General features: G+C 34.4%; 2 protein-coding genes across 2 annotated transcripts; both read left to right on the forward strand.

Moving 5' to 3' along the window:
- The first annotated feature begins 1,493 nt into the window (after nucleotides 1-1,493).
- Nucleotides 1,494-7,740, forward strand: LOC130997014 (probable disease resistance protein At5g47250). The gene is made up of 2 exons (XM_057922293.1): nucleotides 1,494-1,647; nucleotides 4,968-7,740. The coding sequence occupies exon 2, from the start codon at nucleotides 4,969-4,971 to the stop codon at nucleotides 7,738-7,740; it is 2,772 nt and encodes a 923-aa protein (XP_057778276.1). The 5' UTR covers nucleotides 1,494-1,647; nucleotide 4,968.
- A 13,763-nt stretch (nucleotides 7,741-21,503) lies between these two features.
- Nucleotides 21,504-23,429, forward strand: LOC130999778 (uncharacterized). The gene is made up of 2 exons (XM_057925416.1): nucleotides 21,504-21,652; nucleotides 22,347-23,429. Exon 2 carries the CDS (start codon nucleotides 22,350-22,352, stop codon nucleotides 23,367-23,369), a length of 1,020 nt encoding a protein of 339 aa, XP_057781399.1. The 5' UTR covers nucleotides 21,504-21,652; nucleotides 22,347-22,349; the 3' UTR covers nucleotides 23,370-23,429.
- The last annotated feature ends 626 nt before the right edge of the window (nucleotides 23,430-24,055 follow it).

Raw genomic sequence — 24,055 nt, forward strand, 5'->3', positions numbered from 1 at the left:
TTTTATGAAAATATATCGACCTATATATTTGGGACATCTTAAAAAGAAAAACAAGGCTATATAATTGGGAGAGATGGAAATTATTATTATTATTATTATTATTATTATTATTATTATTATTATTATTATTATTATTATTAAAACACTAGTATTCAATATTTTGTAATTTTAATATATAATGAGCTCTTTTTAGAAATTCAAATATTCTTTCAGTAATTGTAATTTTTCGGGAAAAAATTATGATATCAGCTTTGGCTTTTGTTATATTCTCTGTCTGTTAAAAGTATAGCATTTTTATCATTTTTTATGTTCATCAAAAGTATAATACTCCTACTTTCTTTTTTAAAAAACGGTCCCACCATCTACCTCCTTAATCTTACAATATCCGTTATTTACAAAAACATCGATCATAATAAACCCTTTATCTATAGAAAAAATACATTCACTAACTTTTTTTTATTAAAATTCATATCCAACCAAAGTGTTATACTTATGGTGAACGAAATTACGGTGAACGAAGAGAGTAACTATTATTGAATTTAATTTGTAAATTCATGGCTTATGGATGAGCTTTTAAAAAATCATTAATCGTCATATGTGTTATACTTTTATCGTCAAACATTTCCCATTTGTTTAACAAAGAAAAATCGGTTTCATTTCAATTGTTGAGCTCTTCTTTTATGATTTTTTTTAATATTTAAAAGCTTAATTCTTATTTAAGCCTTATAGAAATAAATGATGAATAAGAAAAGATCGAAACAAAAATAAATTGACTATTTCTTCATGATTCGGACCGTTGACCTGATAGCTTTTATAGTCGTTCTAAACAAATACTAAAAGTGTAGCTTTAAACAATTACTGTATAATGTACCTTTTAATCAACAATAATTAGTGGGTGCGACTGCAAACTCAAAAAACAGAAACAGTTTTTAACTGCGGATGAGGCCTAGCTCAAGTGGCAAAGGTGAGACACTAAAAAACTCTCATTTGTGAGAGGTCTTGGGATTCAATCCCACCTACATGCGGGTAGTTTTTCTCACTTTTGTGTGGATAGTGTTCCCACCTTTGTGTAGATAGTGTTCTGCCTGCGTGCGACCGTTTTTCCACCTTTGTGTGGTGTAGAGGTTCCGCCTGCATGCGGGTTGCTGATTTGATTATATATTAGATTAGATACCTCTTGTAATTCTAAAAAAAATTAACTGTATCCTGTATTCTAATATGATACCAAACCATTATACATTTTTTTATTTCAACTAATCACAATTGACAACTACATATCTCAATGGTATATTTAAAATAAACCCCAATGACATATTTCTAATTGTAATAGTATTATTCAGTAGTTTTGAAGCTCGATTTTTGATATGATAAACGTTCTCAAACAAGATTCTCTCATAAAAAATTACAGAGGACTTTGAAATGTTCAATCATGAAATAATGAAATTGCTTAGTTGTGTTTTATTCGATAAATAAGAGTGGGTGGGAGTGGGGCGACCTTCAGCCGTTGACTTAATTTTGCATCTCAAAAAATCCTAAACTTTTCATCATGCACTCTTAAAATTGTTTGCTCTTTGTTGAGCTCCCGAGAAAATAGAGCATTTTGCGCGCGGAATCTTAAAGACTTCTTCTCAGTTCTGAGAAATTAAGGTAACGTACCGTTTTATCTTTTTCTTCATGATTCGAATTTGATTTCCGATAACAAGTAATTTTTCGTTTCTTCAGTACTTAACTTTTCCACTATCACCCCCAAAAAACAAACTCTGTAGTTAGTCGAATTATACATACAATCTTGCTTTATTTTGTTAAGATTTTGGAATGGTATTGTTAGGAACTCAAGCTGCTGCAACCATCTATTTTCAAAAACATGAAAAAAACTCTATTTATTGTTGTGGTGGATGCCAGAATACATGGCGTGGACTACGAAATATGCACTTGAATAGAGTAGTTTTATTCATTATTTTGATTGGAGAGTGAATGACATGGTATTTCGGCCTTCATGTTAATAGTAAATTAGAGTTTTTCTTTGTTGATGCCATAAAAAAAAAACTAAGTTCATGTATTTGTGGGCAAAAAATAAATGTTATGTTAAATTTCAGAAAATATAAAAAGTTCGTATATTTACCGGCTAATAACCCTATTTTCAAATTTTCTTTTTGATTTTTTTTTGTTTAATTTAGGTAAGAAATTAAGCGGATATAATCAAGATTACTTTATGGTTTCATCTCTGTTCATCAGATATAGATTTATAGGAGTGTAAACACAAAATTTTACCTTTAATTTAATAAATACAAAATTGCACATAATTCTAATATTTGAAGATTAAATGTATGTCTGAAATTGTTATTTCTATTTGATTATCTGATTCTTCCCTTTAAATTGATTCTTAGATGATATTTGAATAGTCCTCGTGATTTGTTAGAGAAATATGCTTATGATGTTCTTGGACTTTATCTTCAAACTTTATAATATTGATAGTTGCGCCTTGTTTTCGAATCAGACATTTGACTTAAGATTTGGTCTTTATAATGTGATGTGAAATTCCCAAGCCTTAATTGTTTTGCTTGAAATATTAGGATATTATGTTATTATATCCTAAAAAGTCTTATTATAAAATGGTTGATGAGCGGATAAATCTTTTGTAAGTTCGTCTAATGGTCAAGATTTATTAAACGCGATTTAGATCCAATACTATAAATAGAATTCAGTTACGATTGTAAATGAGCCGAGTCGAATACTAGTGACAACACGTGATAACTCCACATTTTCTTTTTTTATATTTCACCCTTATAAATATCCTTTATTTATCAAAATATTTAATTCAACCATAATTACTAATTTTTTATATGGTGGGACCCTTTATCTATTAAACACACAGGAGGAGGCTAAAATAAAAACATTTCTTAAAATATAAAATATGAACTATTTTTAGCATTTTGATCATTAAGATCTACGGGTCATTTATCATCCTGTTGGATGAATTCATGGTCATAACTTTGAAATCCATAGACACAGAAAATTTTAATTTTCACAATTCAGATATTTATACTGTAAGAGTTGTTGTCATCTTAGTCCTCCCCCAAATACACACACACCAACTATTTTATTGGGTCAAAAATGCATGTAAGATCACAAATTTTGGTCGAAATACGCTTTGCCCACGAACTTTGAAAATTTCATTTATTATAAAAACTTTCACATTTTTTCATTTTCCCCACCATTTTCATTTTCTCCCAATTCGAAATCGATGTGGCGCTGATGTGGTTCGTCGACACGTGCCACAATTGTTGTCGTCCAATAACTTAAACACTAAATTTGGTTACCAAAATCCATTGTTGTACCTATTTATGATTAAATTCCTAGAATGAAAAATCGAAAACCCTAAATTATCCTTTTTCCTTCATCGTCCTCACGTCCTACAACCAAAGAAACGTTCTTCTCCTTCTTCCTTCTTCATCCTCGCATTCTACAACTAGGGCAAGCGTCGATCACCTTTGATGATGCAAGAGGATGCCAACAGAAGGAAGAACACGACGTTTGTTTGACCGGTCATCGGGTTCTATAGATGCAGGACGAGATCGCGTATGAGATAAGGAGGCCATGGGGAAGAAGGGGAATTGGGGAGGAAGAAGAAAGGGAATCGGGGCGGGGGTTTCCGTTGGTGGCAAAATGATTCTAGTCCGCATGGACGACAGTCGATGGCTTTAGGTGTGATTTTACGGATTTAGATGTGATTTATGGATTTAGGATTATTTGTGATTTTAGGTATTAATTAGATTATGTTGAGTCCACGTCAGTACTACGTATAAAATTAAATCCACATTAGTGCCACGTTAACTTTACAGTTATCGAAGATAGAAACGGTGGGAAAATTGAACAAAAGTGAATATTTTTGATAAATAAAATAAAATTTTAAAAGTTAGTGGAACGTAGTTCGACCAAAATTTGTGATTTTACATGAATTTAACCCTATTTTATTAAAACAAGTCTCAAACCCAAAGTTTTTTGTGGACTGAGGTTGTATCATTTTTTTCACTCTACCACTCATACGAAGAATCACTAAGCTATCAGTTGAAGATCAGTGATTCAGTGTATATACACTTGAATATCAGTTTTTTTTTTTTTTTTTGTTTCTTTATAAAATTTAATTTCATAAAAAAAAACAAGAAATTGAAAAAATGAAAAGTCTTGGGTTAGACATTTGATGGGTCGCTTTGGTGTGGACACGGAGACTAAGAAAACTGAAAAAGGTTATGTGAATGAAATATAAGGGTAGTTGATTAAAGTGATAAAGATAATTGACTAAAGTGATAAAGGTGTTGTGAGTGGGTCCACTAATAATAAAGTATAGTAAATATAGAACATAAAAATGATAAAGGTGTTTTAAGGTGGGTCCATTAGTAACAAAAGGTAGTAAATATAGGAAAAAAAGAAGAGTAAAAAAAATACAAAAAGCAGAATATGACTTTAATTTGTGGGCAAAAATTTAAGAGCAAGTAGGGCTTTAAATTGTGGACGGAGGGAGTATAATTTTTGTGGGCTCTTTCTCCACTCATAATATAATTAATTATCATTATTAACATTACTTTTTAAGTGAAACTCTCTCTCTACTCACAATACACTCAATCATTTTCATTAAACCCCATGTCGTCCCCTTCTACGACTATTTTTTGTGGACGGTTCTCAACTCACAATACACTCAATTATTTTGATTAAAACCCGTGTCGTGCCCTTCTAGAACTATTTTTTGTAGACGGAATAAGTATACTTTTCATAGATTTTGTGGTTGCAAATACAATCTCTCAACATATATGTTGTCGATAGGATCTAAAGCAATAGGTTTATTTACATTTGGAAAATCGTTATCTACATTCATTTCTTGATTACTGTGCTTTAGATTTTGTGTTTGAAGATTCAATAGCTCATGTCGATCATGATAAAATCTCACAAGCTAACATCTTTTTTACTAGGATGATTTATGAAGTTCTTAAACTGGTGTTGCAAGGTGTTCTAACAGTCTACACACCTCTCAAAGACGCGGTTTTATGCATGGAGGGCAAGGCAAAATATGTCAAAAAATTAGAAGACAATTTGACAAAAATCACTGCAGAGTTGGCTATCTTTCGATCGAAGAAGAATCAAATTGATGCAACACTGGAAGCAAATTTGTCTAAAGAAAAAAGTGATGAATACGATCTTTTGATCACGCAGTATAAATTTTTCGAAAAAAGATACGACGAGTATATCAACAAGTACCAGCGACTCTGCCAGAAACTCCCGAATTTTGAGGCTCACGACGCCTCGAGTGCAAACGACGTGATGAATGCTCTGCAGGAGAGAAAACCGACCATCTTGACGTGCAAGTTTTTCAAGCTTGCAAAGCTCAGTAGAAAGACAATTGAGCTGCTTGATGGCATTTTAGAGCTCACTGTCGAAATGAAACCTGAGAATGTGTTGCGCGACAAGAAAATTGAGTCTGTTCAAGTGAAACATGATGATATTGATCTTCCTTCATCCATTGGATATGTTGAAAGAATCTTGAGGTATCTCAGTGAAGACGGCATCAGATCAATGGGTATCTTGGGGGCCATTGGAGTAGGAAAAACAACTATCCTCATAACGTTGAATAATCAACTCAAAAATTCATCAATGAAGATGAAGTTTGAGTATGTCATTTGGATAGATTGTGATCAGCAACGGAATGCAAAAGACGAGGCCACTCAAGCTATTCAGGATGTGATAATGGAGAGACTGAAGCTAGAGAAAGCAAACAGTGCAGAACAAAATGCAGAAATAATTTCGAAGTTACTTTGTGATAAGAAATACATTCTGTTGATCGATCAAGTCTCATCAACCATCAATTTGGACAAGGTCGGAATTCATAAAGACCACGAACACGGCAAAGTTGTGATCGCATCAAGCAACAGAAAAGTTATCACACCGATGATTGATGAGCAGGTTGAAATCCAGCCTCTATCGGATAATGAGGCGTTCGACCTCTTCAAACAAATTTGTGGTACAATCGATGACAAGCGCATTGAAGACTTTGCTAAGTGCATAGTGAGGTCGTGTGGAGGGCTGCCGCTGGTGATCAAGTTGGTAGCTACATATTTCAAAGGGGAGACAGATGAACAGGTGTGGAGTGATGTGAAGCGCCGTTTGCAATCCAATACTGAACACAATTTACTGAATTTGCAAGGCGTTGGACATGCTTACAAGCTAGCATATGATAAGTTAGACGACAGTTGCAAGAAGTGCTTGCTTTTTGTGACCTTGTTCCCAAGCAACCACAAAATATACAAAGATTATCTTGTGGAATGTTGGAATGCTGAGCGCTTTCTCGGAGTCGATCCACTACTTAGAAGTGCACGAGATCGTGGAGCAACAACGTTGAGGGAGCTAACAGATCGGTATCTATTGCAAACTCACTCGGACAAGCATGTTAAGATGCCAGAATATTTCAAAAAAGTGGCTGCTGAGCAAGAATGTGTAGGTGAAAACGATGGCCTACGTAGGAGGATGTCGTTGATATGTAGTAAGTCCAATCTACCAAATGATCCAAACAATGTCAACATCTCAACATTGTTGATGCAACACAATCGTGGCTTGGTGTCATTTGAAGATGAGCACTTTCGCAAAATGCAAAAGCTTCTCATTTTGGACCTGCACAACACAAAGATAGAATATCTTCCAAATTCTATCACTTTCTTGGTTAGTCTAAGATGTTTATATCTGAATGGTTGTCCTCTACTTGTTGCGTTACCACCGGGAGTAAAAATGTTGGAGGAGCTTGAACTCCTTGATATTCGGGGAACTTCAATCTGTTCATTGCCTGATGGAATGAGTGAAATGGTTAAATTGAAGTGTTTGCGAATTTCATTTGGCCAAACGGGGTGTAGACGCGATGGGGATTCTACAGAAATGGAAATGAAGAATATTCCTCTTGATATGATCAGTAGTCTTTGTCAGCTGGAAGAGCTGACCATTGAGGCAGGCTGCTGTAGTCGAGGCTGGAATGATATTGCTGATCAGATACTCGACAAGCTTGCAAATTTGGAAAAGCTGAGTACTCTAAATTTTCACTTCCCAGAAGTGAGTAGTCTTAAAAGTTTCGCTGTTCGCAGCCTATCACTGCAGAATACAGAGACACATTGGGGTGCAAACACTTTAAGGTCCTTCAATATTTCTGTTGGTTGTTGTGAGATGAAACTTCCATATGGTGTAGAAATCTCTCGAGTCTCACCAGAAAGACGGCTGAGATTCTCCACCATTGAAGACATTTCGTCGGTGAAAGAAGTGCTAAGGCAGGCCAACTCATTTGAACTAGTAGGTTACTCTGGGGAAGGGAGCTTGAGTGAATTCAACTTGAAAAACGCTGAAACATTGAAAGTTTGTGTGGTCGGACGTTGTACAAATATGAGGAGTCTTGTGGATGGCAATAAAATCAATGAGACGCAGACGGAAATCATGGAAGAAACAAAACTTACAACGAGTCTTGCTGTACTTCAGTATTTGGAGAAACTGCATTTATTTGATCTTCAAAGCCTGGACTCTATCTGGAGAGGGCCTGTTTCCTCAGGAAGCCTTGAAAACTTGAAGGATCTTATATTGTTTGGTTGCACGAAATTAACTACGGTTCTCGATCATGAACTAGCGAGAGCTCTTTCAAGGTTAGAACATGTAAAAGTTGAGAATTGTTCCAAGGTTGTGGAGATCATTGATGCGGATGTTGATTTATCTTAAAGTGGAGATCATATTTTTTATATCTTGTTTGGTTTGAAGGATAATATATTTATCCACTTCTTATAAAGTGGTATAAAATTATACCACCATTTCATAGGTATAAAATTATCCATTTCCCAAAGGATAAGGAATTGCCCGAAAAATTATACAATCTGCCCGAATGTTCTTATACATCAAAGGAAACAAAGTATTATAAGGTGGTAAATGTATCTTATCCATTCTTTATACATCAAAGCAAACACATCCTAGAATGTGTTCTCTTTGATTGATAAATTTATCATAAGATAATGAGGAATAATTAAAAAAAAAACTTCTTTAAATACCTCATTTCTTTTTCCTCATTTTCTACAAAAAGATAATTTCCATCATTTTCCATTCATTATAAAATAATATTGTCAAACATTTCCCATTTGTTTATTAAAAATAAATTCGGATACATATCAATTTGTTTTTTTCCATGATTTTTTCTTTTTTAAAATTTAAAAGCTGAATTCTTATTTAAGCCTTATAGAAATAAATGATCGATGTGAAGAGATCGAAACGAGAATAAATTGACTATTTCTTCATGATTCCTACCGTTGACCTGGAATCTTTTATAGTCGTTCTAAACAAGTACTATGTGGAGTATCTTTTAATCAACAATAATTAGTGGGTTGCAAACTCACAAAAAAAAAACAGTAATTAGCTGTATCCTGTATTCTAGTATGACATACTCCCTCCGTCCACGAAATGAGTACCCATTTGGGGGTGGCACGGGTTTTAAGAAATTGATTAAGTGTGTGTAAGTGGAATAAGGGACCCACTTTTATTGTGAGTGGGATGTGTGGGTACACTTACCAAAAAAGGAAATGGGTACTCATTTGGTGGACGGACCAAAAAGGAAATATGGGTACTCATTTCGTGGACGGAGGGAGTATTTGTAATTGTAATATTATTCAGTAGTATTTAAGCTCGATTTCTGATATGATAAACGTTCTCAAAAGAGATTCTCTCATAAAAAATTACACAAAATCTCCTGTAAACCCGGGAGCACGGTACACCCCCGGATCTGATCAAATTGGACTATTTTACCCGAATGTCAAATGTTAGTGTCATTTCGATATAGAGTTAGTGTCATTTACATATAGTGTTAGTGTCATTTCAATATAGATTTACTGTCATTTTTGAAATAGTGTTATTTGTAAAACAAAATAGTGTTAGTGTTATTTTCGAAATAATATTATTTGTAAAACAAAATAATGTTAGTGTCATTCTAAGATCATGTTAGTGTAAGTTTTATTTCGTGTTAGTGTTAGTGTCATTTAAAAAAAATGGATCATAATAGTCCAACTAGGTTAGGATCCGGATCGGGTACAACTTAGGTGTACGGTGCACCCGAGTGTACAAGAGACCACATCAAAAAATTATAGAAGACTTTGAAATGTTCAATCATGAAATAATGAAATTGCTTTTGACAAAAAAAAAAATTAATGAAATTGCTTAGTTGTGTTTTATTTATTGGATAAATAAGAGTGGGTGGGAGTGGGGCGACCTTCAGCCGTTGACTTTATTTTGCATCTCAAAAAATCCTAAACTTTTCATCACTCTTAAAATTGTTTGCTCTTTGTTGAGCTCCGGAGAAAATAGAGCATTCTGCGCGCGGAATCTTAAAGACTTCTTCTCAGTTCTGAGAAATTAAGGTATCATTTTATCTTTTTCTTCATGATTCGAATTTAATTTCCGATAACATATACTCCATCTGTCCTTGAAATAAGTTCATCTTTGAGGACGTCACGGGTTTTAAGGAAAAGTGGTAAAATGTATTGATAGTAGAGAAAAATATGTTATAATTAGTATTGGTAATAGTGAAAAAGTGAAAAGTAAGAATAAATAAAGTATTATTAGTGGTGGGGTAGTTGTCCAAAAATGAAAAGAAATAAAGAGGAACTTATTTGAGGGACGTCCCAAAAAGGAAAAAAATGAACTTATTTCAGGGACGGAGGGAGTAATTTTTTGTTTCTTTCACTACTCTGTAGTTTGTAGAATTATACATACAATCTTGCTTTATTTTGTTAAGCTTTTGGTTAGGAACTCATGCTGCTGTAACTATCTATTTTCAAATATGCTTTTTGATTATTATTTTTGTTTAATTTAGGTAAGAAATTAAGCGGATATAATCGAGATTACTTTATGGTTTCATCTCTGTTTATCAGATATAGATTTACAGGTGTAAACACAAAACTCTACATTTAATTTAATAAATACAAAATTGCACACAATTCTAATATTTCAACGAAGATCAAATGTATGTTTGGAATTGTTATTTCTATTTGATTATCTGATTCTTCCCTTTAAATTGATTCTTGGATAATATTTGAATAGTCCTCGAGATTTGTTAGAGAAATATGCTTTCGATGTTCTTGAACTTAATCTTCGAACTTTATAACATTGATAGCCACCTTGTTTTCGAATCAAACATTGTGTTTGACTTAAACTTTGGACTTTATAATGTGACGTGAAATTCCCAAGCCTCGATTGTTTTGCTTGAAATATTTGGATATTCTGTTATTATCCTAAAAAGTCTCATTATAAGTTCGTCTAATAGGTCAAGATTTATTAAACGTGATTCAGATTCAATACTATAAATAGAATTCAGTTACGGCTGTAAATGAGCCGAGTCGAATACTAGTGAAAACACGTGGTAACTCCACATTTTCTTTTTTATATTTCACCCTTATAAATATCCTTTATTTATCAAAATATTTAATTCAACCATAATCACTCATTTTTTATATGGTGGGACCCTTTACCTATTAAACATAAAATAAAAACACTTCTTAAAATATAAAATATGAACTATTTTCAGCCTTTTGATCATCAAGATCATGGTTTTCTAAGTTTGAAATCCATAGGTAGTGAAAAATTTAATTTTCACAATTCAGATATTTATACTCTAAGAGTTGTTTTCATCCTAGTCCTCCCCTAAATACACACACATCAACTATTTTATTGGGTTAAATGCATGTAAAATAACAAATTTTGGTCGAAATACGCTTTGACCCCAAACTTTGAAAATTTTATTTATTATAAAAACCTTTAACATTTTTTCATTTTCCCCACCATTTTCATTTTCTCCCAATTCGAAATCGACATGGCGTTGATGTGGTTCGTCAGCACATGCCACAATTGTTGTCCTCCGATAACTTAAACACAGAGTTTGGTTCTTGTACCAAACTACATTGTTTTGTACCCATTTATGTTTAAATTCCTAGAATGAAAAATCAGAAACTCTAAATTATCCTTTTTCCTTCATCATCCTCACGTCCTACAACCAAAGAAACGTTCTTCTCCTTCTTCCTTCTTCCTTCTTCATCCTCGCATTCTGCAACTAGGTCGAGCATTGACCATGCAAGAGGATGCCAATAGGAGGAAGAACAAGACGTTTGTTCGACCGGTCATCGGGTTCTACAGATGTAGGACGAGATCGCATATGAGATCAAGAGGCCATGGGGAAGAAGGGGGAATTGGGGAGGAAGGAAGAATGGGAATTGAGGCGGGGGTTGCCGTCGGTGGCAAAATGATTCCGGTCCGCATGGACGACAGTCGATGGCTTTAGGTGTTATTTTAGGGATTTAGATGTGATTTATGGATTTAGGATTATTTATGATTTTAGGTATTAATTAGATTATGTTGAATCCACGTCAGTATTACGTATAAAATTAAATCCACATTAATGCCACGTCAACTTTACGGTTATCGAAGATAGAGACCGTGGGAAAATTGAACAAATGTGAATGTTTTTGATAAAAAATAAAATTTTAGAAGTTAGTGGACAAAACGTAGTTTGACCAAAATTTGTGGTTTTACATGAATTTAACCCTATTTTATTAAAACAAGTGTCAAACCCAAAGTTTTTTGTGGACTGAGGTAGTATCATTTTTTTCACTCTATGAAGAATCACTAAGCTATCAGTTATCAGTGATTGTTTTGTGGGCTCTTTCTCCACTCATAATATAATTAATTATCATTATTAACATGAGTACTTTTTAAGTGAAACTCTCTCTACTCACAATACACTCAATCATTTTTATTAAACCCCGCGTCGCCCCCTTCCACGACTCTTTTTTGTGGACGGTTCTCCACTCACAATACACTCAATTATTTTGATTAAAACCCGTGTCGTACCCTTCTAGAACTATATTTTGTAGACGAAATAAGTATACTTTTCATAGATTTTGTGGTTGCAAATACAATCTCTCAACATATATGTTGTCGATAGGATCTAAAAAAATAAATTAACTCACTTTCAAATATTATTTGTTCACAGAGGCCCACTAGTGGAAAATATTTTATTGTAGTGAATAATATATTTCGATTTAACATTATATAGAATATAAACTACACATTATTGTTTAAGGAGAAACATTTTCTATTTCTCTATATTTAGCGGGTTTCATTTTAGGGTTAATAGCCGCTAAATCCTTCAACTATTTTCATTTTCGCGTTTTGCATCGTTCTCAGAAATTCTGCCTCAGTATATCACAACTAATTAAGGAGTCGCGATTTGCATCATGCAAAATTTTCCGGCAAAATTGAAGATGACTTGGCAGCCGGACTAATCTACGTGGCATAGAATTCCGATAGGCAAAATGATGTCGTTTTGCCTTACGTTTCTTTGAAATTATTAGTCACAAAACGACGTCGTTTTGTTGAATTAGGGTTCTGGGGTTGGAATTGGGAACATAGAGATAGATGAGAGGGAGGAAGCGGCGTCTCCGCCGTGGCCGGGGAAGGAGATGGTGCTGCGTGGGGCGGCGTCAACCCAGATCAGAGGGAGGAGAATAGAGAGATAGATGAGATCTGCTGAATTAGGGTTCCGGCCGGTGAACAGCGACGCCAGCGGAGCTTGAGAGAGAGGTGGGCGGAGCTTGAGAGAGAGGTAGCGGCAGCGCACAGTGAAGTGGGGTTGGATTGGGGAATGGTGAGGCGGATATGACCACGGATGAGAGTTTTGAGAGTAGAGGGAGGAAGCGGCATCTCGGCCATCGCCGAGGAAGGAGACGGTGCTGCGTAGGGCGGCGTCAACCCAGATCAGAGGGAGAAGAACAGAGAGATAGATGAGATCTGTTGAATTAGGGTTCCGACCGACGAGCAGCGACTTTACCAGCGAAGCTTGAGAGAGAGGTGGCAACGGCGCACGGTGAAGTGGGATTGGATTGGGAAATGGTGAGACGGATATGTCCACAGATGAGGGTCTGTGAGATGGGAACGAGGGCTGCGGCCTTCCGGTCGGCGGATGACAAACATGGTTTTCGTACCTCAATTCCACATGATTTGTTGTCATTTCCCTTCATATTTTGCTTGCCAATGCGTGTTTGTACCATAATATTGAGTTTTATGAAGATTTGATGTCTTGGTGTAGTTTTGGAGTAATTTCAGGAAAAATCAAGGATTAATTGGAGGATTTTGAAGATATTATATTGAAGTACGTCTCGAGAGGAATCCGTGAGCGCAAACGGCGATCAAATCCGAGTCCGGACGAGGGAGAACGGAGCAAAACGAGCGGACTGCGCATAACGCCCAGTAGCCCGCGGTCACCACCCGCGGCCGCGGGGTAAGACCGCGGGTCAGCTGTTCCCGACTCAGGAGACACCCGCGGTCACCACCCGCGGCCGCGGGGCGGGACCGCGGGTCCCCTGAGCATCCCCCACGTTTGAAGGCCGCGGACGCGGGCCGTGACCGCGGGAAAAGGGCGGGGCTCCCCCAAATGGACCCCAAACGCGATTTTAGCCTCAAAACTCCATTTTTCTCTTCTTTTCCCCAATCATTCACCACACACACCCACTTCATCTTCCCCAACTCTCCAATCCCAAACCCTAGCCTCCATTCTCTACCATTTTTTCTCTCTTCCACACACAAAAACAACACCAAAATCAAATAAAGAAGGGGAAGACTTGGAAAGGAGCTCATCAAGACTACATGATTGAAGATCAAGATTATAGGATTTGTCTATGAATCTTTATCTCTCTATATCTTTATTTATGTTTTCTTATGACTTGAGATTTGCTTTTATTATGAATATGCTTGGCTAAAATCTCTTATCTTAGGGATTAGATTAGATGGATTTGTAATGGATTGATTTCTTTGTTCAATATATATCTTGATTGTGCTTATTGTTATCTTTTCAAGTCCTAGATTTATCTCTTGTATGATTGGTTGGCCACCTTTTGTGCATTTCTAATTTGTGATTTGAATCGGGAGAGGATAATTACAATAGATTAGGAGTTTGATACATATCATCTCAATAAACCGGGAGGTTGAGAGGTGGGTGAGGGCTTGTTGATCTTTTGTGCTCTTGGGAGTTATAGGTTAGAAATTGACCGGGGACGGCAATTATGACCCGTAATCTACTGTTTTAGTCGTCCGGGAGGGGGCTAAAACTAGTGGGGAGATCGCCCTAGATAAGTAGGCCATATCAAGATTTATATTGATTTAGATTGAAGTTCATTACGATCCATCGAAATCTAGTCCCTAGGATAACTTTCATTCAAGTCATTCCCCAATTTATTCACTAAGTTTATGTTATTGTTATTTACTTTGCTTGCTTTAATTTAGCTTTGTTTTAGTTTTCAATACCTCTTGAACTTTGGTTGTCTAAATAGATTGAAAACAACTTATTAATAATATTTAGAAGTTTAAATTCACCAATCCTTGTGGAATACGACCTTGCTTCCACTTATTGCAACTACACCGTATACTTGCGGCGTGGTGAAAATAATAGCGAACAAGTTTTTTGGCGCCGTTGCCGGGGATTGGTTGAGTTTTTACTTTTGATATTGTGAAAAGTTGTTTTTATCTAATTTAGATATTGTTTTTATGTTTGTTTATTTATATGTTTATTTATTTTTGTTAGAGAAAATTGCTCCACAACCGTAAAAGCGGCACCAAAAATGGATGATGAAATGAATGAGTTGGTTGAGCAACTCCAACTACAATTGGCGTTGATGCAACTTAAGTTGCGTGTTTTGGAAGCCAAAAGAAATTGTAGGCAACCAATGATCCAAAAAGCCTTCCAACCAACACCTTCCTATGGTGAGTATTATGACATGGGGTGCAATGCCATGGAGTGGCAATCACCATTGGAGTATGAGGACCATTTCAATAGTTGGAATTATGAAAATTCTTATTCCACTCAAGAAGGCTTCCAAGGGGGAAATCGATACTATCAAGAGGAGAAATCGAATTCGAAAGACGATCTCCTACAATGCTTCTTAACTACACAAGCTTGGATAGAAAAAAGTCTAGCAAAATCGGAGGTTATGCTAGATGAGCAAAGGAGGTCTTTGGCTACCACTATGGAAAATCAAAAGCGAATTGATGATTTGTGCATGGCCATTAGCCTTCAAAATGGAACCTTGTATGAGGAACCAATGCCAATGCTAAGTGAAGAGCCTCAAGAAGTTGAAGAAGAGTATGAAGAAGATGAGGATCAATTCTCCAAACCCCTTGAAGTCGAGAGCCCAACTTTTCCGACACAACCTCTACAATTTCAAAAAGATGAAGATTTCACAAGCTTTAAAGAAAGCAAAGTCAAAAATTTTGTCGATCCTTACCTCGACATGGGCGATTCTATGAAGGCTTGCTTCTTTCACTTTTATTTATCTTCATCTTTTGATTTTCACTTTGATTTGTCTAATAAGGAATTGTTTGAGTGTGGTGGTACTCTAGATGGTGAACGAGATTATCATGACGCCCGTGATGTCTCAAGAATTGCAAAGCCACCATATTTTTGGGTCGCGGTGGATGGAGCATGCAAATTTGATGAGAAATGGCCACCGCCTAAGCCTCCACCTCGTTTGTGAGTACGAGACAAGTAACCATTTTCTCCTTCATCCAAACTTATTTCTCCTTTGTGTGAAATAAGTTTGGGGGGAGGGTGAAGATGGGTTACTTATCTCATTTATCCGTTGTTTATTTATTTAGTTAGTTTAGTTATGTTACAATAATTAGTTTTGTCTATGTTTTTTTAGCTTTTCCTTGTCTTTTGTTTTTGAGCTTGATTGTTGAAAAACATGAGTTGGATGAAATGTGTGTTGGGCTTATGATATGAATGTTGCTTTTGAAAAGAAATTGTGTGTATCACTTGTGGATTATGCATGAAAAGTTTGAACTTGTGACAAGTGAGTTAAATGTTTTGCCTCCAAGAACTTGATGATGAGCTTGTAAGATTTGAGCCATTGATTGTCATATTATCACAATCTCATTTTGTTCTTGAGTGTAAATCGATTGAGCATGTATGTTGGTCTCTAGAACTTGCCATGAGTCCTCTCTTGAAAATAAAAGTAGATGTGTTGTTAATATTGAAGTGATTTAAGGCCATCTTTGTTAGCCACTTGACCCCAATTGTGCCAAATTCTCATATGATCCTAGTTTACCCCTTTTGTGCCTTGTAGCCTTTCTTTGAATGAACCAATGATAAAGGGGTAGAACTTAGAGTGTTAGTGGTTGCTTTGATGAAGAAAAAAGTTTGGGAAATGATTGAAATTGCTTATCAAGCTTTGATTGTGTGAAAATCACTAATCCCCTATGAGCTCAAAAAGAAAAAGAAATGAAAATGAATGTGAATAAAAGAGCATAAAGGGGAGTGATTTGCCTTTCGAATCATAGCCATGATAGATATCACTAAGGATGAAAAGATGAAATGTAGGGATTTTGGTTTTTGATTGATAAGAGAAATGATGAAGTTGATTTGTTCATTGTGATTGATGGATTGTGGGATGAGTCACTTTGCCTAAAAAAACTACTCACCTTACCAAAGAGCCCTCATTACAACCCAATGAAAGCCCTTTTTGATCTCTATTTATAACACATTGAAGCATAGAGAGTTAGGACAAATGGCAAGCCTATGGTAGATTGCATGCATTGTTTCGAATTGAGTGTAAACACGTCCATTCTAAACACTTGAGAGTCGAGTGCATCATTGAAACATTCACCTTGTGAGGATTCAAGCTTGGAGGCTATAATGTTGAACTTACTATCACTTGTGACTTCTTGAAATGCATATCTACTTGTGATACACTAGTGAAATATTTTGAAAAAATTGAAGCCCTTGAAATGACACCAATTCATTCTCACATGTTTGTTATCTTTTATTTCTCTTCTCTTCGTTGTTTAGGGACAAACAACGCTTTAAGTTTGGGGGGGTGCGGACAACAACTTCGCCGGTGGAGCTTGAGAGAGAGGTGGGCGGAACTTGAAAACGACGTCGTTTCACTACACGTCATTAAAAAAAAAAAAAAAATTAACAGGTAATTGCCATGTAGATGATAATCACCCTTGTCAGCAAATAAAATGCCACGTAGATTAAGTTATGTTGCCGGAAAATTTCGCCGGATGCAAATCGCGACAGGAGGATTAGTTGTGATATACTGAGGCAGAATTTCTGAAATCGATGCAAAACGCGAAAATGAAAATAGTTACAGGATTTAACGGCTATTAACCCTTCATTTTATCAGGGATATTAAAATTAATAACCTTGAATGAAAATCCATAACATATTTTCGAGTAAGATAGTGATTTCTATAATTTAGATGGTTTTTAGTAACAATAATAAAATTTTGTAAGTCTTTATTATTGTTTAAAATACGATAATGATCAAAACGATGATACATGAGATTTAATTTGTTTTCAAGTAAAACCAAATAAGAAAAACATTTCAATACCATAAGTATTTTGATATTAGAATAAAAACATTTAAATACTACTCCATAATAGAATACTTTAAGCCAAATCCTCGTGTTGTTAATTTTCTTTATCGTCCGATTATCGAATAATTATAGCATTCACATTGATTGGGTCAATACTTGACTCATTCATGCTTTGAGCCTATTTATGAGTCAAATGTTGTATTCAGTTAGCTATTATGTTGACTCGAATCATCCCATCCTACATTGACTGACTCATCGCTAAGATTGACTTGAATCGACGGATGAGTCAGCCCGATATAAATGCTCTTACATCGAAAATTGGTGCGATGGAGTAATTTAAATTGCAATACTCAATATTTAATGCCGCAATTACCAACAAAATGAGTCTCAATATATATCAATTAATTTTGAATTTTAGTGCCGAAAAAATATTAATTTTTTTTCTCACAATTCATGCAAGAAAATTAGAATGGACTATTTTACTAATCATACTATTAGTACTTAGTAGGCACATATATAGGTATACTTGTATAGTTGTATTGACTAAATTTGTCATTGCAATAACAAGAAGGGACAATAAAGGAAATTAAAGAGATCAACTTGACATATCAAGTGGGTTGGGTAAGTCTCCCAAAACTAAAAATAAATAAACTAAATTTTTTTGTGAGTATCTCTCTCCTTAAATAGATAATGTGCATATGCACATGATCCTTATAATTATAAAGTAGAGGAGAGAGAAAAGGGATAAGATAGATGGTGATGTTTATCTCATATTTTATAAATCTTGCATTTTTGTATAGTGGAAGGAGACTTTATGATTATGATTAAGAAATTGTGGGGAACACATCATTAGCCGTGCAGCTCAAAATACTGTTTTAATTATTATAGTATTTGCTGTAATATATATAATATTTATTGCAATAAGGATTGGGAGACCAATTGGATAAGAAAGAAATAATAAGGGCATGTTTGTTTAACTTCATTTTTGTATCAATTTTTTTTATGATTAATGGGCTTTTAATTATTCTTTAATATTAGAAATAGAAAAAAATTATATAAATACAAGTCATCCTCATATATACTGAGAATAACTGATGTAATAAAACACTACAATACCCTAAATAAGGTAAAAATAAATAAATACAGAAAATAAAACCAAACAGACGTTCAAACATGTCTGCTTAATTAATTTATTTTGTTATTGTCTGTCAATTTTTTTATAATTCATGAGAGAACAATATATGGATCCACTAGGATTTGCATGGATTTACCCGAAATACTAAATTAATTTATGGATTTTTAATTAATTCATGAGAGAACAATATAGGTGTTTTTTAAAGCTAAATTAATTTATGTATTTGTGTCATTATCAACTTGATCTACAATCATGGGAATATTAGTTAAAAAATAATGATAATTAAGTTATAATGTCAGGGGCAGTCCTTCTCAGCCAGCAATATCATGTTAATTACAAGATATATGATGAGAACTCCATTATTTATCTTACTCACATAATTGATATTCAATAATTGTATATAATATATAGGTATATATTACATATATGTTGCATATATATTATATGTATAATGTATAATTGTATATAATTAATGTTGAACGAGATATGTCTATTGCGATGCTCGCGATTCACTTCGTATACTTTTATATAAAAATAATCTATGAAATTGTATTTTTAATATTTAGTGTCAAAGATTTTAAATTTAAAGTCCGTTGTTACACTGTATTAATTTATCTAAAAAATTGTTCATGTACAATATATTTTTGATGGTTTCAATTAATTAATTACCAAATTAATGGTTTCGAAAGTGCCATTTAGTTTATTCGTTTAGTGAAATAAACCCTTAGCTACAAGTAGAATACACTCAATTTCTTTTAATCTCTAGTTTTGCAAATTACGTCAACTCTTTAATATATATATTGCATACCAACAAAATCTCAATGAGATATTTAACTCAAGAAGGTGTTTTGGTGTTCTAACTTAGAAAATGGATTTCCTCTAGTTTTAGGAGAATAAAAATAATCGAAACTTTCAAAGGGTTACATTTTTAGCAATAACAGTTTTTTTATATAAAATAATTACTTTGGCCCAAAAGAAAATACAGGGAATATTCGATTAAATAAAGTAATAACGTTATCGTTATTAATTATACTAATATAAAAGCTTTCTAATTGGGGTTAGCTCAACAACGCAAACCACATCCCAAGACAAATCAATTGTTCATTGACTATATAATTGGAATTTTGAGAAAAGTCGTGTTTGACCGATCTAATTTCAGCTTCCAATCTCTTCATACTACTAAAGTAGTAAGGGGTAATAGCGTTTTATTTCTCGCGCACACACACGTCTGTGTTGGCCTAGCGACAGGAGGTTAATGCATATGATCTGAGGTCCTGAGTTTGAATTTTATATCGCGCGAACTTTGAATTTTTTTATTTACTTATATAATTTATCAAAAATAAATAAATAGTATTTTATGTCCCAAACTTTCATTTGCTACACAAAATCTGGTGACCGAAAAATGACTCATTTCACCCGAGAAGTCTCAAATTATCAATTAAGTGGTATAAGATTCACAATTTGACAACAATCAATTTGAGAAGAGTCATCTTTCGGTTATCGAATTTTGTGTAACGAGACATTTTATAGTAAATGCTGAAAGTTTGGGGTTTTTTAGGAGAAAATGAAAGTTCGAGATATTTTATGCGAGATATTTTATGAAAAATGCTAAAAGTTTAGATTTTTTAGGTAAAACGAAATTCAAAAGATTTTATGAAAAATACTGAAAATTTAGGATATAAAAGGCTATTAATCCAAATTAGTAATATCTAACAATACCCTTTAATATCTCTTCTAGAAGTTGATGCTATGAAGCAGCACACTAGGTCACTATAATAGTCATCACATAAATTTTCATGAGATTATTTCGTTACGTGATATGTCAAAATTAAAATTTTACAAATATGTTTTGATACAAAATAACGAAACCAAAAGATTCAACATTCGAATTACCTGATATGCGTATGTGAGTTGTAACGAAAAAAATGAAATTAAGATATATTCTTACTCAAAAGGCCCATGTTTGAGTGGGCTTACTAACGAGAGGGGTTTATCTTGAAACATACACTAATCTGATTTGGGCCCAATTTATTTCTTGAGGTCCCTTCATTGGTTAATTAAAGACTCAAATTTTTTGATGTTTATCATCAGTCGAAACACCAACGTGTATATCTAATTCATTGTTTTTTTACAATAAATAATAACTTGAGTACTATTGTTTTGCACTATATCTTTTTTTTAAATAATACAATTTCATATTTTTACAAACAGCCACTGAACTAATAAAAAACAAAATAATCCTCGATAGAAACTAGACAAGCAGAAAATTCCTAACATAAAATTAGTGGTGATTGAAACCTAACTTTACTATATCAAATACTCCCTTGGTCCCATTGCGCAAGACCAAGTTTTCTTTTTGATCTGTCCCACGAAACAAGACCAGTTTCTAAAAGTAATAAAAAATTTACTCTTTATTCACCTTTTCACTTTTTAACCTACCACACTTAACACACAAAACACCAATTTTTTAATTTTCGTGCCGAAAAGAACTTGGTCTTGCTTCATGGGACGGAGGGAGTATTTATATATTTTTATCGGTATTATTGTTATTATTTTTTATACTATGATATATACTATTTGACTGTAAAAAGATACTCCATTTTTTTCTGCATCCGGTCCTTTTTGAAATGATGCAATTTGATTAATCTAGCTATAATATTTGTATGTTGTGTTTCACTTTATCAATGCATACGAGTGTTTATTTATAATTTGGATTCTAACAAAAAATTAAAATACAAATAAAAACAAGAACAAAATGCTATATATAATCTGTTATCTGCAGGCCATAAAATAAGTGGAACACTGAATCACTAATGCAAACATCAGCCATATCTCAAAATTGTTTTCTCCGACTATATATTTTCGTATTTAATTAACAAAAGCGCGTACTAATTAATCTTTAATTTGTCTCTATTTAATTTCTATTCCAAACACGACACTCTATATTTAGTATGACAGTTTTCTCATGCAGTTTGCCAGCAGATAGCTCTCTTTAAGAGAGAGAGAGAGAGAGTTTAATTAGAGTTAATCAGCTGCTTTGGGAAGTACTAAGAGCATTTTGAGTTGTACTTTCGCATTGGGTTTCATCCAGGTAACAAATTTCTTTTATCCTTTTTTTTTTGTTTCGGTTGAGAATTTTTGAATTTGGTGATTTTATTGGTTGCAATTTCTCTCTCTCTCTCTCTTTTTTTTTAGTGGGAGATCGGGGGAGCGGTGAGGTTTAAACCTGTAGATGTCCACTATTCACAGACAAGAGTTCGCACCACTTGCTGTCTTCTTACATACTTCATTTACGTATGATCTTGCTCCGTGTCAAGTTTATATAAGTTATAAAATTCGCCAAATCTCCCTTATTAAATTTCTTAATTACTTTTTAGGATTGATAATGCAAATACTTATTTCACATGTTTCTGATTTTGCACTATAAGTCATGCCTACTTTAATCGCGAACTATAGTAGTGAGTTGTGAACTCACCGATTTCTAAGCCCTAAATTCCGAAAAAAAGTAATGCCTTAAATGATAACCTAACAATTTAGGAACTATTGTATGATGGAATTAACTAGTCCAACTACCCATTTTAGGAAGACTTTCGTTTAAGCCACACAGACAGCTCTGATTTTTCACTTCAGCATTTACTCGCCAAAAGTGTAAGAATAAAATAAAAATGAAAGTTTATGTACAAAATCGGAAATTTGTGAAATTCGTGTATTTAGGCGCTATTACCCTATTCTCTATACATACGAAATCATACATTTTTTCTTGTGATTTATATTTTTGGTGCAAGGATATGGCACGTTTCCAAGTCGCCCCAACATTCATAGCCCAATCCGTGGTTGAACTCTACCCTGCATGCAAGGATTTGTTCTTGCACGTTAAATCTCAAGGAAGAGACATCAAGAAATTGGAAAACAGATTAAGTGAGCTCATAGCTCTCATGGCGTCGATAATGTCGAGGAAAGACGAAATCGAGCGATGTCTGAGAAATTCAGTCCTCTCAAAGAAGACCAAAGAGTTCGAAATGCTCGTGACAATCATCGCGGATATCGATGGCAAGTGCACCAAGTTCATCAACAAGTACACGAAGATCACCCGCCGCGGCCTCTGCTCATCAGCAGACGCGCGCAGCATAATTCAAGAGCTCAAGAATTTGAGGTCGAGAGTGTTGACGTGCAATTTCTTGAAGCTTGCAAAGCTTAGTAGAGATGTTGCCAAGATGGTTGCACAAGCTTGTGTGGTTTTAGAGAGGTTGAATCCGGAGCACATGATTTGCAAGAGATTGGAGTTGAATCAAGAGAAGTTTGATGTTGATGGTGATGATCTTGCATTTTACAATGCATATGTTGATGAGGTTTTGAAGCATCTATGTGAAAATGGGAGCAAAGTTGGGATTTTGGGAGGATCATCAATGGGGAAAACAATTGTGTTGAGGAAGTTGTTTAATCGACTTATTGAACTTAAGTCGTCGTTTTCGGGCTCCGACGAGGGTTTGGAGTTGGATTTTATTATCTGGTTGGAGTATCCGCAAGAGGTCGAGGGAGAGGCCGAGGTCGTCGAGAAGCTACAGAATGAGGTCATGGGGCAACTGAGTCTAGATCACGAGGCTACGATGAGTGCCCACATGAATGGAGATAGAATTTCCGTGTTTCTTCGTCACAAGAAATATATTTTGCTCATGGATAAGGTCTTGAGAAATGTCGATTTGGGTAGGGTCGGGTTGCGAGAGCACCACGAGTATAAAAAACTCGTGGTGTCTTCTAGTGACAGGAGTGTCACGAGTTTGTTGGTTGAGTCTGTATTTGAAATTTGATGATACAACGGAAGTTAGGGTGATATATTTGACTATTTGTCATAGTTTTGAGATATTTAATTGAGTTGGTAGTTGTTTAATATTCTCCTTTGCATAGAGCTTTATTAAGTAAAACTAAATTATTTTGAAAAGTAAAATTAAATTATATTTTAATATTTTGGTTTGAAGCAGTTCGATTATTTAATTTCAGATATTTTGCTCACAACTATATTTTGGGCTAGTAAGTGAGCCCGAGATTTAATGATTTAGGCCAGCCGACCGGATTTTTCTTGAACTCACCTATTTTTTAATTTAAAGTGGGCTGAAATGTTGGGTTGGGCCGAATTTGACAACTATACCACTTACGTTTCATGCTGGTAAGGGTGTCTACATTTAAGAGCTTACAATCTCAATTTTTATATGGGTTTCCCCTATACCACGTCAACTTTCTAAAATTTACCAAATTTTATTTTACTAAATTTTATTTTACTTTTTTCTTTAATATTACTCCCTCCGTCCCGCGAGTCTTGACACATTTGGGTTCGGCACGAGAATTAAAGAGTTGTAGATTAGTATTTTAAGTGTGTAATTAATAAAGTATAAAATTGATAAAGTAGGAGAGAGAAGGTAATAAAAGTGATAAAGTAGGAGAGAGAATATAATAAATGTGATAAAGTAGGAGAGAAAATGTAATAAATTATTACCCA

The sequence above is a fragment of the Salvia miltiorrhiza genome, chromosome 8 (genome assembly GCF_028751815.1).
Source record: "Salvia miltiorrhiza cultivar Shanhuang (shh) chromosome 8, IMPLAD_Smil_shh, whole genome shotgun sequence".
NCBI lineage: Eukaryota > Viridiplantae > Streptophyta > Magnoliopsida > Lamiales > Lamiaceae > Salvia > Salvia miltiorrhiza.